General features: G+C 42.9%; 1 protein-coding gene across 4 annotated transcripts in view; it reads right to left on the reverse strand.

Moving 5' to 3' along the window:
* NBEA (neurobeachin) overlaps positions 1 to 12,909 on the reverse strand; it is an 816,600-nt gene that overhangs the window by 545,524 nt on the left and 258,167 nt on the right. For all 4 annotated transcript variants that reach the window (XM_065403538.1, XM_065403557.1, XM_065403547.1 and 1 more), the window contains exons 14-16: positions 8,562 to 8,641; positions 7,574 to 7,636; positions 7,369 to 7,466 (exon numbers count right to left, since the gene is read on the reverse strand). In XM_065403538.1, coding sequence (XP_065259610.1) covers positions 7,369 to 7,466; positions 7,574 to 7,636; positions 8,562 to 8,641 — 241 coding nt within the window. The remainder of the gene's footprint in view (positions 1 to 7,368; positions 7,467 to 7,573; positions 7,637 to 8,561; positions 8,642 to 12,909) is intronic.

A 12,909-nucleotide genomic window follows, 5' to 3' on the forward strand; every position in this document is an offset into this window, starting at 1 on the left:
GGAGCTAGCGCTTGGGTGGCGAGCGGCTCGGCCTGGCGTGGGCAGCGGCTCGGCTGAGAGAGGGCCTTCAGGGGCGGGAGGGGCTGGTGCTAGGTGGGCCAACCAGGCGATGGGCCGGCCTGGCACTTGGGGGGCCCGGCGGCTTGGCCCGGCCCGGCACTGGTGGTGGGGTCCAGCGGCTTGGGCGGAGGAGAGCCTTCAGGGGCAGAGGAGCCATGACTCAGCTGGGCGGGGCATCAGAAGCAGGGGGGACTGCCCAGCACTTGGGGAGGCTGACAGCTCGGCCTGGTGCTCGGGGGAGGGGGAGAGGGAGAGGAGCGGTGGGTCGGGGGGATTGCTGGTGGCGGCAGCTCGGACCAATGTGACTGGGGTGGGTGAGTGGGGGCTCCTGTGGTCGTGGGGCCCCCTCAGGGCTTCTTCTTTTACTGGGGGTGGGTTCAGGGCTCCGGCATGCGGGGGGGGGAGGGGGTCCTTGGGTGGAAGAGGCAGGGCTGGCTAGCTAGTCTCCCCAAAGCGGGGGTTCACCCACCACCCCATGGTTTCTGCCACTTAACTCCACCTTGCAGCAGACTATGAAGTCATAGATACCAGTTCTTTTCTCCATGACTCGCATCTTAGGCGGTCTTTCAGGGCTAGCTTCCTTCTTTCAGCGCAGTGAGGGAATTTTGCTGTTTTTTGGTCTGCACACAGATTGGGCACATATACCCAATCTTAAGAAGTTACACTTAATTATGCAAATACTAAAACTATTTATCATACGCAATATACACACCGTTTAAGGGTGACCACTGTATATATCTAGAACAGTACATTGTCATAGATTCATACAGTATCAGGTAAGACAGGACATTATATCATCTAGTCTGACCACCTATATAATGCAGAGTACAGAATTTGACACAGTTACCCGTGTTGAGCCCGATAACTTGTGCCTGACTAACATCTTCCAGAAAAATAACAGGAGTACTTGTGGCACCTTAGAGACTAACAAATTTATTAGAGCATAAGCTTTCGTGGGCTACAACCCACTTCTTCGGATGCATATAGAGTGAACCATATATTGAGGAGATATATATACACACACATACAGAGAGCATGAACAGGTGGGAGTTGTCTTACCAACTCTGAGAGGCCAATTAAGTAAGAGAAAAAAAACTTTTGAAGTGATAATCAAGATGGTTCAGTACAGACAGTTTGATAAGAAGCAAGTGTGAAAATACTTACAAGGGGAGATAGATTCAATGTTTGTAATGGCTCAGCCATCTCTATCAAGCATTCTTAAAACTACAATACCCACCTGCTGAAGTGAAAAAACAGATTGACAGAGCCAGACGAGTACCCAGAAGTCAACTCCTACAAGACAGGGCCAACAAAGAAAATAACAGAACACCACTAGCTGTCACCTTCAGCCCCCAACTAAAACCTCTCCAGCGCATCATCAGAGATCTACAACCTATCCTGAAAGATGATCCTTTACTCTCACAGATCTTGGGAGACAGACGTGTCCTCGCTTACAGACAACCCCCCAACCTAAAGCAAATACTCACCAGCAACCACACATCACTGAACAAAAACACTGACCCAGGAACCTATCCTTGTAACAAAGCCCGATGCCAACTCTGTCCACATATCTATTCAAGTGACACCATCATAGGGCCTAATCACATCAGCTATACCATCAGTGGCTCGTTCACCTGCACATCTACCAATGTGATATATGCCATCATGTGCCAGCAATGCCCCTCTGCCATGTACATTGGCCAAACCGGACAGTCTCTACGCAAAAGAATTAATGGACACAAATCTGACATCAGGAATCATAATACTCAAAAACCAGTGGGAGAACACTTTAACCTGTCTGGCCATTCTTTGACAGACCTGCGGGTGGCTATCTTAAAACAGAAAAACTTCAAAAACAGACTCCAACGAGAGACTGCTGAGCTGGAATTGATATGCAAACTAGACACAATCAACTCAGGGCTAAATAGGGATTGGGAATGGCTGAGCCATTACAAACATTGAATCTATCTCCCCTTGTAAGTATTTTCACACTTGCTTCTTATCAAACTGTCTGTACTGAACCATCTTGATTATCACTTCAAAAGTTTTTTTTCTCTTACTTAATTGGCCTCTCAGAGTTGGTAAGACAACTCCCACCTGTTCATGCTCTCTGTATGTGTGTGTATATATATCTCCTCAATATATGGTTCACTCTATATGCATCCGAAGAAGTGGGTTGTAGCCCACGAAAGCTTATGCTCTAATAAATTTGTTAGTCTCTAAGGTGCCACAAGTACTCCTGTTATTTTTGCGGATACAGACTAACACGGCTGCTACTCTGAAATCTTCCAGAAAGGCTTTGAGTCTTAATTTCATAGAATCATAGGACTGGAAGGGACTTTGAGAGGTCATCTAGTCAGTCCCCGTCACTCATGGCAGGACTAAGTATTATCTAGACCATTCCTGACAGGTGTTTGTCTAACCTGCTCTTACAAATCTCCAATGATGGAGATTCCACAATCTCCCTAGGCAATTTATTCCAGTGTTTAACCACCCTAACAGTTAGGAAGTTTTTCTAAATGTCCAATCTAAACCTACTTTGCTGCAATTTAACCCCATTGCTTCTTGCCCTACCCTCCAAGGTTAAGAACAACAATTTTTCTCCCTCCTCCTTGTACCCTTTGGCACTGACTCTGTGTGTGACTCACCCATGGGGAAAAATTAATGGGTGCTCTGCACCCACCGGCAGGCAAGCTCCCCTCCCCCTTCTCTTCCCCCTCAAGCGTGCTGCGTCCCCGCTCCTCTGCCTACCTCCCAGCATTTCCCGCCTGGCCGCTGTTTGGCAGCGTTAGCATGCTCTGGGAAGGAGGGGGAGGAGCGGAAACGTGGCATGCTCAGGGGAGGAGGCGGGGCCGGGGTGGGGATTTGGGGAAGGAGTTGGAATAGGGGCAGGGAGGGGGTGGAGACTTTGGGGAAGGGGTTGGAATGGGGATGGGACCTCAGGGAAGGGGTGGAGTCGGGGTGGGGACGGGGGCAGAAGGGCGGGTCGAGCACCCACGGGAAAGAGGGGAAGTCAGCGCCTATGCTTGTAACAATCTTTTATGTACTTGAAAACTGTTATCATGCCTCCTCCCTCTCAGTCTTCTCTTCTCCAGACTATACAAACCCAGTTTTTTCAATCATCCCTCATAGGTCATATTTTCTAGACTTTTAATCATTTTTGTTTCTCTTCTCTGGACTTTCTCCAATTTGTCCACATGTTTCCTGAAATGTGGCATCCAGAACTGGACACAATACTCCAACGGAGGCCTAATTTGCGTGGTGTGGCTTATAAGACTCTTGCTAATACATCCCAGAATGATGATCACTTTTTTTTGCAACAGTGTTACACTGTGGACTCATATCTAGCTTGTGGTCCACTATGACCCCCAGATCTCTTTCCACAGTACTCCTTCCTAGGCAGTCATTTCCCATTTTGTATGTGTGCAACTGATTGTTCCTACCTAAATGAAGCATTTTGCATTTGTCCTTATTGAATTTCATCCTATTTACTTCAGACCATTTTTCCAGTTTGTTGAGCTCATTTTGAATTTTAATGCTATCCTCCAAAGCACTTGCAACCCCTCCCAGCTTGGTATCGTCCGCAAACTTTATAAATGTACTCTCAATACCATTATCTAAATCAGTGATGAAGATATTGACCAGAACTGGACTCAGAATTGATCCCTGTGGGATCCCACTCGTTATGCCCTTCCAGCATGACTGTGAACCACTGATAACTACTCTCTGAGAATGGTTTTCCAACAAGTTTTGCACCCACCTTATAGTAGCTCCATCTAGGTTGCATTTCCCTTGTTAGTTTATGAGAAGGTCATGCGAGATAGTATCAAATTTTATAGAATTTGAAGATATCAAGAGATGGGGAATCCACCATTTACACTGTAGATTGTTCCAATAGTTAATCACCCTGACTTAAATTCATATTAGAAATAAGGAATAAATGTTTAGTCTGGCTTCAGCTTCCATTGGTTCTTGTTATGCCTTTCTCTGCTAGTTTAAAAAACTCTTTAAGTACCTGGTATTTTATACTTGTACACTAATGAAGTCTCTTCTCAATTCCCTCTAAAAGAAACTATAAAGATTGAGCTGCAAGCCTCTCACTTTCAGGCCCTCAAATAATTTTTGTGGCTCTTTACTGCATCCTCTCCAATATTTCAAAAATGTTGGTATGAGAACAGAACACAGTATTCTAAAATTGATATTACTAATGTCTTATACAGAGGTAAAATCACATCCCTACTCCTAACTTCCCTGATCCAAGGATTTCATTAGCCTTTTTTTGCCACAGCATCACACTGGGGAGCTCATGGTGAATTACTTGTCCACTGGGATGCCTAAATCCTTTTCAGTCACTGATTTCCAGAATACATTCTGTAGGCAGTCTGCATTCCCCCCCCCTAGATATATGACCTAGCATTTGGCTATATTAAAACACATATTTCTGAAGGGGCCCAGGTTACCAAATGACCCAGATTGCTCTGTATGATTGTCCTCATTATTATTTACCACTCTGCCAATCTTTGTGTCATCTAGAAATCTCATCACCAATGACTTTATATCTACTTCCATATCATTGAAGAAAATGCTGAACAGTGTCAGGCCTAGTAGAGATCCCTGCAGAGCCACCCTAGAAACACCAAAGATGATTCCCCAATTAACAATTTTTTTTTAAATCTGTCATTTAGCTGTTCTTAATCAATATTACATATTTTAAAAAAAAATCAATGCTGTATAGTACCAAGTCAAATGTCTTACAAAAGTCTACATGTATTCAATCTATGCTGGGGTGCCGGAACCAGCCTCCCCACTTTTAAAAGTGGGAGGGCCATGCCACCTTTTAAACATGGGCATAGTTTGGGGGACAGGGGGCTGCATTTCCCCCCAAACTACGAGTCTCAAGCAGGCACGAGTGTAGCCCCTGACAGTGGTGGCAGCCTCTTCCCGGTGAGGGGGGCCTTAGCTCCTCCTCACCATGAGGCCTGGCCCCTATCCACGGCCCCGCCCATGCTCCTTCTCTTCTCCCTGAGGCCCCCACTCCCTGGCCAGGCCAGATGCCAGAGATGGGCCATGGTAAGAGCCACCCAGGGAGTCCGGGCCGCTGTGGGGAACCCTGGACTCCCCACCTGCCCTGAGCAGGGGACTGGGGTGCCTGAGAGCAGCCTCCAACCCGTGTCCCCACCCCCCAGGCTGCGCCGCCCAGGTAGGGTTGCCAGTCCTCCAGGATCAACTTGGAGTCTCCAGGAATTAAAGATTAATCTTTAATTAAAGATGATCATGTGATGAAGCCTCCAGGAATACTTCCAACCAAAATTGGCGACCTTACGACCAGGGCAGGGAGAGGGCTCAGGTCTCCCCACAGCGGCCCGGGTTCCCTGGATGGCTCTTACCACTGCCCTGCTCTGGCTTCAGCTAGGGGGTGGGGCCTCTGGGGGAAGAGGAGAAGGGGCAGGGCCTCGTGCCCCACCACTTCTACCAAGGTTCCAGCGCTGTTGATCTATGGCTTTATCAACCAAACTTGTAATCTCTTTAAAAAATGGAGATAAGGTTTGACATGCCCTATTTTCCATAAAACCACATTGACTGGAATTAATCAACTATCCATTCTTTAACACTTTATTAACTGAATATTGTATCAGCTTTTCCATTATTTTGCCTGGGACTGATGTCAGGCTAGCTTGACTAGCCGGGTCAGACTGCTTGACCTTTTTTATATTGCCACAGTATCACCACTCTTCCAGTCTTCTGGAATTTCACCAGAATTCCAAGATTAAAAATTAACACCAGTGGGCCAAAGATATCCTCAGCCAACTCTTTTAGAATTCTTGGGTGCAAGTTAGCCGAGCTGATTTAAAAATATTTATTTCTAGTAGATGCTATTTAACATCCTCCCTATCTTCCCATTTACACTCTAGAGAGATTAGGTCACAAGATAAGTCAGTATTTGTTTGAGCCACTATGGTTTAAAAACATATTCTATGTATGAGGATAAAGCAAAGAAGAATTAAACAGTGAAAGTATGTTGGCTTTACTAGAAAGTCAACTTCAGACATTACTTTACTCATTTTCATCTGGACTGTTGGGGACCAACCCTGAAATTTGCCAGGATGACCAACTGGATGACCTGAAAGGTCATTCCTATCTTTTTCTTCTCTTCTATGAGACTGATTCTTTTTCATGCGTATACTCGGTTCCAATGATTAGACTTCCTTTTGACTCTAAATTATACCAGACCCTTTGTCTAGAATAAATAAAAACAAATAACTTTCAAAATCAAATGCATTCCCAGGTTACCTAAACCATGATCTGTTCACCAGTTGTTACTCTTACTCTCTTCCCATCTCTCCTTTCCATAATCACCATTTCTTTGGCCATTTATGATGACTTAACTCCTCCAGCTCAGCTGCTGGCCCTTCACCATATAAGGGAGTCTCCTCTTAGAAAAGTGTTGGAACAGAGCCAGAAAGAAATACTGAACAAGTCACAGCTGAACAAAAGTATGGCAGAAAACTAAATTCTGCTAGCAATAACTAGATGTATCCCATCTCTTGATTTTGATTGTTGGCATTGTTAATTAAACCGTTTCAAATATAAAGACTTCCATGAAGATTTTAATATTTTTAAGACATTGTTTGACTAAACTATCTTAAAAAGCAGATGTTGTGGAGGTTAGTAGCTGTTTTTTTACACAGTATCTCAGTCATACTGAAATTATTTTTCAGAATATCACAAGACAAAGAATCCACATTAAAACACATTTATTATTTTAAAATATTGACCTTTTTTGTTACTATATTAGATATAAGAAAATGCCAAGATAGCACTGTTTGTCTTATTGTAGTCAATTATAAATTACTGACAAACATATTTACTGTAGAGACACTATTTTTCAGCTTCTGGATAGAATAGGAATATAAGTTTAACTCAGAAAAATGTTTTAAAAAATGACTAAAATTAGTCTACTGTAACAGTTAAAAAAAGGGAACCTTCATACCCATATCTGTATCTTTCAGTGTACCTTGTGAGTGGCACATTATATTCCAGATTGAATTGCAAATAAAAAAAATAATTTATCCCCAAACGTGTCTAGTTTTATAAACAGGACCCCAGCTGAAATATTTTCACTTAAATCTCCCCATGATGTGTTATAAAAGCTTTCATGTTTTGAAAGAATAAAATGCTAGATTTAGTATATTCCATAAATGTATTTGTACTCCAAAAGCAAGCAATCGCACTTTTTATGTATGTGGGAAAGGAAGCAGGTTGGAGGGAGATTAGTTTCAAAAGTATATTGTCATTTCTCCATCTTACCGTATCCCGTTTCTTTGATCAAATGCAGGTATCATAGATGCTGGATGTTCTGACATTAGAGCCACTAGCAACTGCAGCACATCATGAATATTTTCATCCTGTGTGACAAGCATCAAAATCTTTTAGAAAATATTCTTAATTGAATGCTTTCCATAAAGTTGGTACAATTGATTACAGTAAAAGATAAGTAATTATAGAAACCTACCTCATGCATTGTTAATAAGTAATTTAATATACTCTGCAGCTCATCTTCCTTGACTCCTCTATCCTAAAAAAGAATGGATATTTCTTCATAGAGAGCTTAAATTCTTCACACTCTGCCTAAGAAAACTTTTGACTACAAAGTCTCTCTAAAATAGGATACCATTAAAAACTAACAACGCCTAGAATTATCTTATGAATGAAGTACCAGCTAAAGTCAAAGGGCTAAATTCTCTCCTCCACTCTACCCATCTACCATTTGGACAGTGCAAAAGAGTGTCCCTGTCCCCACTGTAGGGGATTTGTAGTGTGTGGGGGGGGGAGTCTGCAGCGGACAAAGCTAGCATTGCCAACTACCGCCCATTCCCACAGTTCCCAAATAAAGGTGCATATCTGGAGAAAGAAAGAATGAGAGAAGAGGTGTGGGCAGAACACACTGAACCTTGCACACTGGTTATTCTCAAATGACAGATGATCCACTGCTTACAATGTGTCATCTGGGACACATAACAGCAGCTCAAAGACTACTCTAAACTGCACCAGGGCCAGACAGAATCAAGAAGCTGTAAGTAACTTCCTGACAGACCTCTCCCCTTCTTGTACCAATTAGATCTCTACCACAGTGCCCCAGAGTAGAGAATCTGGCCCAAATGCTTTAAAGGACTCTATAGAGCAGGTTAGGAGTCTGTACCTTTTTGGTCTAAAAATAAATGTCTTGAAACAGATATAAGAGCAATGTAGTATGACTGATATGAAATATCCTAAAAGTTCATTCATTGTAGGTGTGGGTTGTTTTGTTTTGTTTTTTGGGGGGGGGAGTTAAGAAGTATTATTGGCACAGACCAATTAATAATATTAATAAGGTTTAGACAAAATAATTGCCAGGAATTATGTATCTAGTGCTTCATTAGAAACTACTCAATATCTACCTTGGACCTTCAAGTTTGTTACATTTATCAAATTGCTAACATTCTCAAATAAGATTATTTTACCTTCAATATAAGCTGTTTCAAAAACAGAAGCATAAATGCTCGTAGTGATATGATTTCTTTCTGTGATGGCCGAGGACCTTCTGGAAGAAACAAAAAACACCACCTTTTAAATGTACTATATGTACCTGCTCTTTGTGACAGCAGCATTTTCAAGGGATTGCATTTCCTGCAGTAGATTGAGTACTGTGCTAACTACACGAAAGTTAGCATCTGCAAATAACACAAACTTTTCAGAATTATATGATGTAGAACCAAAATTCCTGATGTGATAATGTTTCCTTTTCAATGAAAAACTAATCACAGTTTTTACAGAGACACAGAAACATCAAATGTTAGGCAATGAAAATCTAATATGGGCTAACAATAACCAAGCCATCAAAGTTATACCAGTTGGACGGAACACTATACAGAAGGGTTTTGTTTTGTTTTTTTTAATTCTAACCTGATTGTGGCATTACTTGCATGAAAGACTAATCCTATATAATCAAAGAGAAATTGCCAGTTCAATAAAATAATAGATCCATGCCAGCTAAAAAGACATTGTCTACAATAGTTTATAACCAGTATTTCTCCATTCAAACAAGAGTTCTTAATAAAACAGACTATTAAAAAAAAACTAAAAAACTCAATGGAAGTTAACAATAAGATGCAATAAACATCACTGTCTATTCATTTGTCCTTTCTTCTTTTTGATTCCCCATTCATCTCCTATACTAGTATATTGTATGTTAAATTAGAAAACTCCCTTGCATCTTTCCCACCTTTTTGGTGATGGCTAGCACACAATTTGTGAGGTATAAATAAAATAGCCTAGCTTACTTTTTCAGGAAAAATTTAACTTGCACAAAATAACATTCTTTATTTCAGTGGCTGTATTTCTGTCCCATTTCATGGATGAAACATTATTAGGAACCACTGTGAAGCACATTTTCTAGTCTCTGAGCTCTTTGTCTGAAATATAGTCTCTGCCTTACACAGGGTATTTGAAGATATGGACATTGTTATTAGATCCAACCCAAAAGAAGCAGTCTTTTATATAGAGAAAAATATTTTTATACACGTGACCTCTTCCCACATAAAATGCAGAGATGAATTTGGATTTCAAGGTAGTAGCCTGCAACTACATCAACTGACGCATTAATTATTATAGTGATACTGTGCTCCCAGCCAAAAGGTCCTACCATGCTATATTCTATGTGCTTGCATCATTGTGGTCAGAAAGCATATCCCTAATTACTTCAGATATATGTATCTCCTCATGCCTCTCCATGTCAACCCACATAAGTTCCACTGGCGGAGTAGTGTTAGTCTACTTCTCCATACTGTGGAAGCAGTATTCTCTCCAAAGTCTAGACTAAGGCACTGAACCTCCTCCTGAGAGATTATAATGAAAGAACCTCAAAACAAAACTTAAATCATGGGAGATAGCCAAGGGTGTGATACTGATGAGAAGAAAAAGACAGGAAAGATTTCTAGGAGAAACAAATTTTAAGGAGTGATTTGCAGGAAGGTGTCCCAAACTAACAGGTACTAGGAACCTAATCATAGAAAAGTTAGCTTCATATCGATGTTCCAATACTCGTTAACATATCTAGAGATGTGAGTGAGTCATTCAATGTTTTAGCAGATGATGATCAAAACTCTGTTTGCTGTCAGGTTATAGTCCAAACACTGAAAAAAAACATTCCCTCCTTCCACAGTTTACTACTACTTATTATTGGTATTCTGGTTGCCTAGAGCCTAAGGCTCTGTAGTAGGCACCATACAAACAGAATAGAAACAGTTCCTGTCCAAAACAGATTGGGACAAAGTCAGACTAGGCAACTGCAAGAGAGTGGTCCTGTTTGATTCCAGGAAGTGGACGAGTGCAAGCCTGCCCGTAGCTAACGGCTCCTCCCCCAGCCTAAGGGGGGGGAGCTCCTGACCCTGGGACTCAAATAAATACGGGGGACAACAAAAGAGAAAACAAGTACAGGTATGAAGGTCAAAGGGTCAAAAGTATGGAACCTGAACGGGACACCGAGCAGAGAACTCCGGACTGCACCCACTGCTCCTCAAAGGTGTCAAGGAAGCCAGCAGATGCGGCCCAGAGGAACTCTGCCCGGATAGGTGAATGGAGAGAGGAATGGAAATAGGCCCCACAGAGCACGCCCTCGGCCAACATGCTCTTCCAGGTGTTATGAATGACCACTTTGGCCATCGTTAGGAGGAGGTTGACGAGGAGGTCTCACAATTTCATGGGGTCATGGATGGGGTGTGCATAAATTAGAAGGTTGGGGGAGAAGTGCTGCCAGAACTGCAAAAGCAGGTCCAGGAGGAGCCGGAAAAGGGGCGGCAACCAGACGCACTCAAGGTAGACGTATGCCTGGGTCTCCCTCACGCAGCAAAAGGAACAGGCATCAGGTATAGAGGTGAACTGCACCAGGTATATGCCTGTGCTCACAGCTCCACGAGGGAGGCACCAACTGGAATACAGACTGGCCCACCGGGGTTCCTTACCCTCAACAGATGGCAATAGGTCCCGCCACTTAGTATTGGGGCGGGACACGAGGGTGAGGAAATGGAGAGTATGGAGCATGAGTGTGTACGTATGTGCCCTTGGCATGGTTTAAAAGCGAACTGACTGCAGATCGTACAGCCGGCTCCAGGTATGATGGCTGGGGGGAAGGGCTCACGGGTAGGGGTGCAAGAGAGTGGTGGAAGGCAGATATGTTAGCCTTAGAATGATAAAGGCCTTTTTCCTATAAGCTGGAAAGGGGTTACACCTCAGGACAAATAGGGACATCTGAACCCAATAAAGGGCTGCCTGAGACCTTTAAAAACCCTTCCTTTGGCCAGAGAAGGGGAGGAGAGACAAGCTGCTGCAGAGCTAGTGGCAGCAGGGATATAGGCTTCTCTGGGGTGAGAGGCAGTTCTCCTCCAGATAGGGGAAACAACCAAAACTGAGTGCCCTTTTTAGGGGAAGGACCGACACCTCAGCTAACAGGTCAACAATACTGCACCCCCATACCCAGCAAGGGGACAGGGAAAATGTCCCCCGTTGTTGTGTTTGAAAATTGGTTTCTTTTTGTTTGCTGGAGGAGCACTCCTTGTGCCTGCCCTGAGGCCTACCTTGAAAATACTGACAAGAGACCAACAGAGGAGGAAGACACCCACTGTACAGTGGGGGGCTTATTTACGACAGCCCCCAGCACTGCCAGAGCGGGAAATGCTAGGAGGTGTCTTGCCACAAGATGATCACAATCTAAATTTAAAACAAGACGACTCAACAGGTGGATAAAACAAACAGATGGGAGGAGCACAAGGGAACAGTAAGATAGTTATGAACAGCAGAATAAGCAATGATCACAGCAGTTACAGCACACCAGCTGCTTAATACTAGACTGGGTACAACAATACTGGAAAGTAGGGAAGCTAAGTAAATTGGATTCTGCTGCTGTAAATTTGCCACTTTTATGAGTCTCATTTGGCTTTGATGCTAGTAGAGCAACTAACGCAGACACAGCCTTATTTTCTGGAATGTAGTACTGCCATCCCCAGAGTTCAAAAATAATAAATCAGACCTCAAAGACTATGAGGTAACAAAAACAAACTACCACCATCATCTCAATTTTTGAGCCAAAGGTTAAATCATAGATTTCTGATTTTTTTTAAAATCATCCTCTCTGTCTCCAATGTGAGAGACACAATTACAGTGTTGTCCTCTTTCACAAGTTTATCAAGAGTAATCCAATTCTGGCCCCTGCTGCGGGACCTCTCATTAGAAGACCCAAACAAAACCAGGGTCCTATTGTGCTAGACCCTGTAGAACACATAGCAAGAGGTAGTCCCTGCCTGAAAGAACATACAATCTAGTGCAAAGCATGGTGATGAATTTGTCACGTGGGAGCTGGCACTAGGACCAGGCAACTCAAATCGTTTAGTGGTATGAAACTTCCATTAGATGGGAGTAACTGTTAATCTCTGCTGAGCTGAACCTGATTCAAACTAGTGAACTACAGGTGAAAAGCTTTATATCTCATTAGCAATGTCCTGAGGCCAGAAAGTGCCCAGTAAATGCTAACACCACACCTTAGAGAATGAGGCTTGCTTTCTGGTAAGATAAGCTTATTAAATCACATGCTGACCTTTCTGGAGCTTACACAGGCAGGTTCTTCCATTCTCTGGAGATAGGCAAAATTTCTCCCTTACATTGCACTCAGTCTCAAACACTCTATAATAAGTTGCCACCTCCTGCTCTTAAAGGGACAGCTCCCATTACCCAAAATATAAACACTAAAAACACAACAAGAAAAATATTAGCACAACACCCAAATTCACTTCTAAATACTTTTTGCAATATGAAATC

Source organism: Emys orbicularis, chromosome 1, assembly GCF_028017835.1.
Source record: "Emys orbicularis isolate rEmyOrb1 chromosome 1, rEmyOrb1.hap1, whole genome shotgun sequence".
NCBI lineage: Eukaryota > Metazoa > Chordata > Testudines > Emydidae > Emys > Emys orbicularis.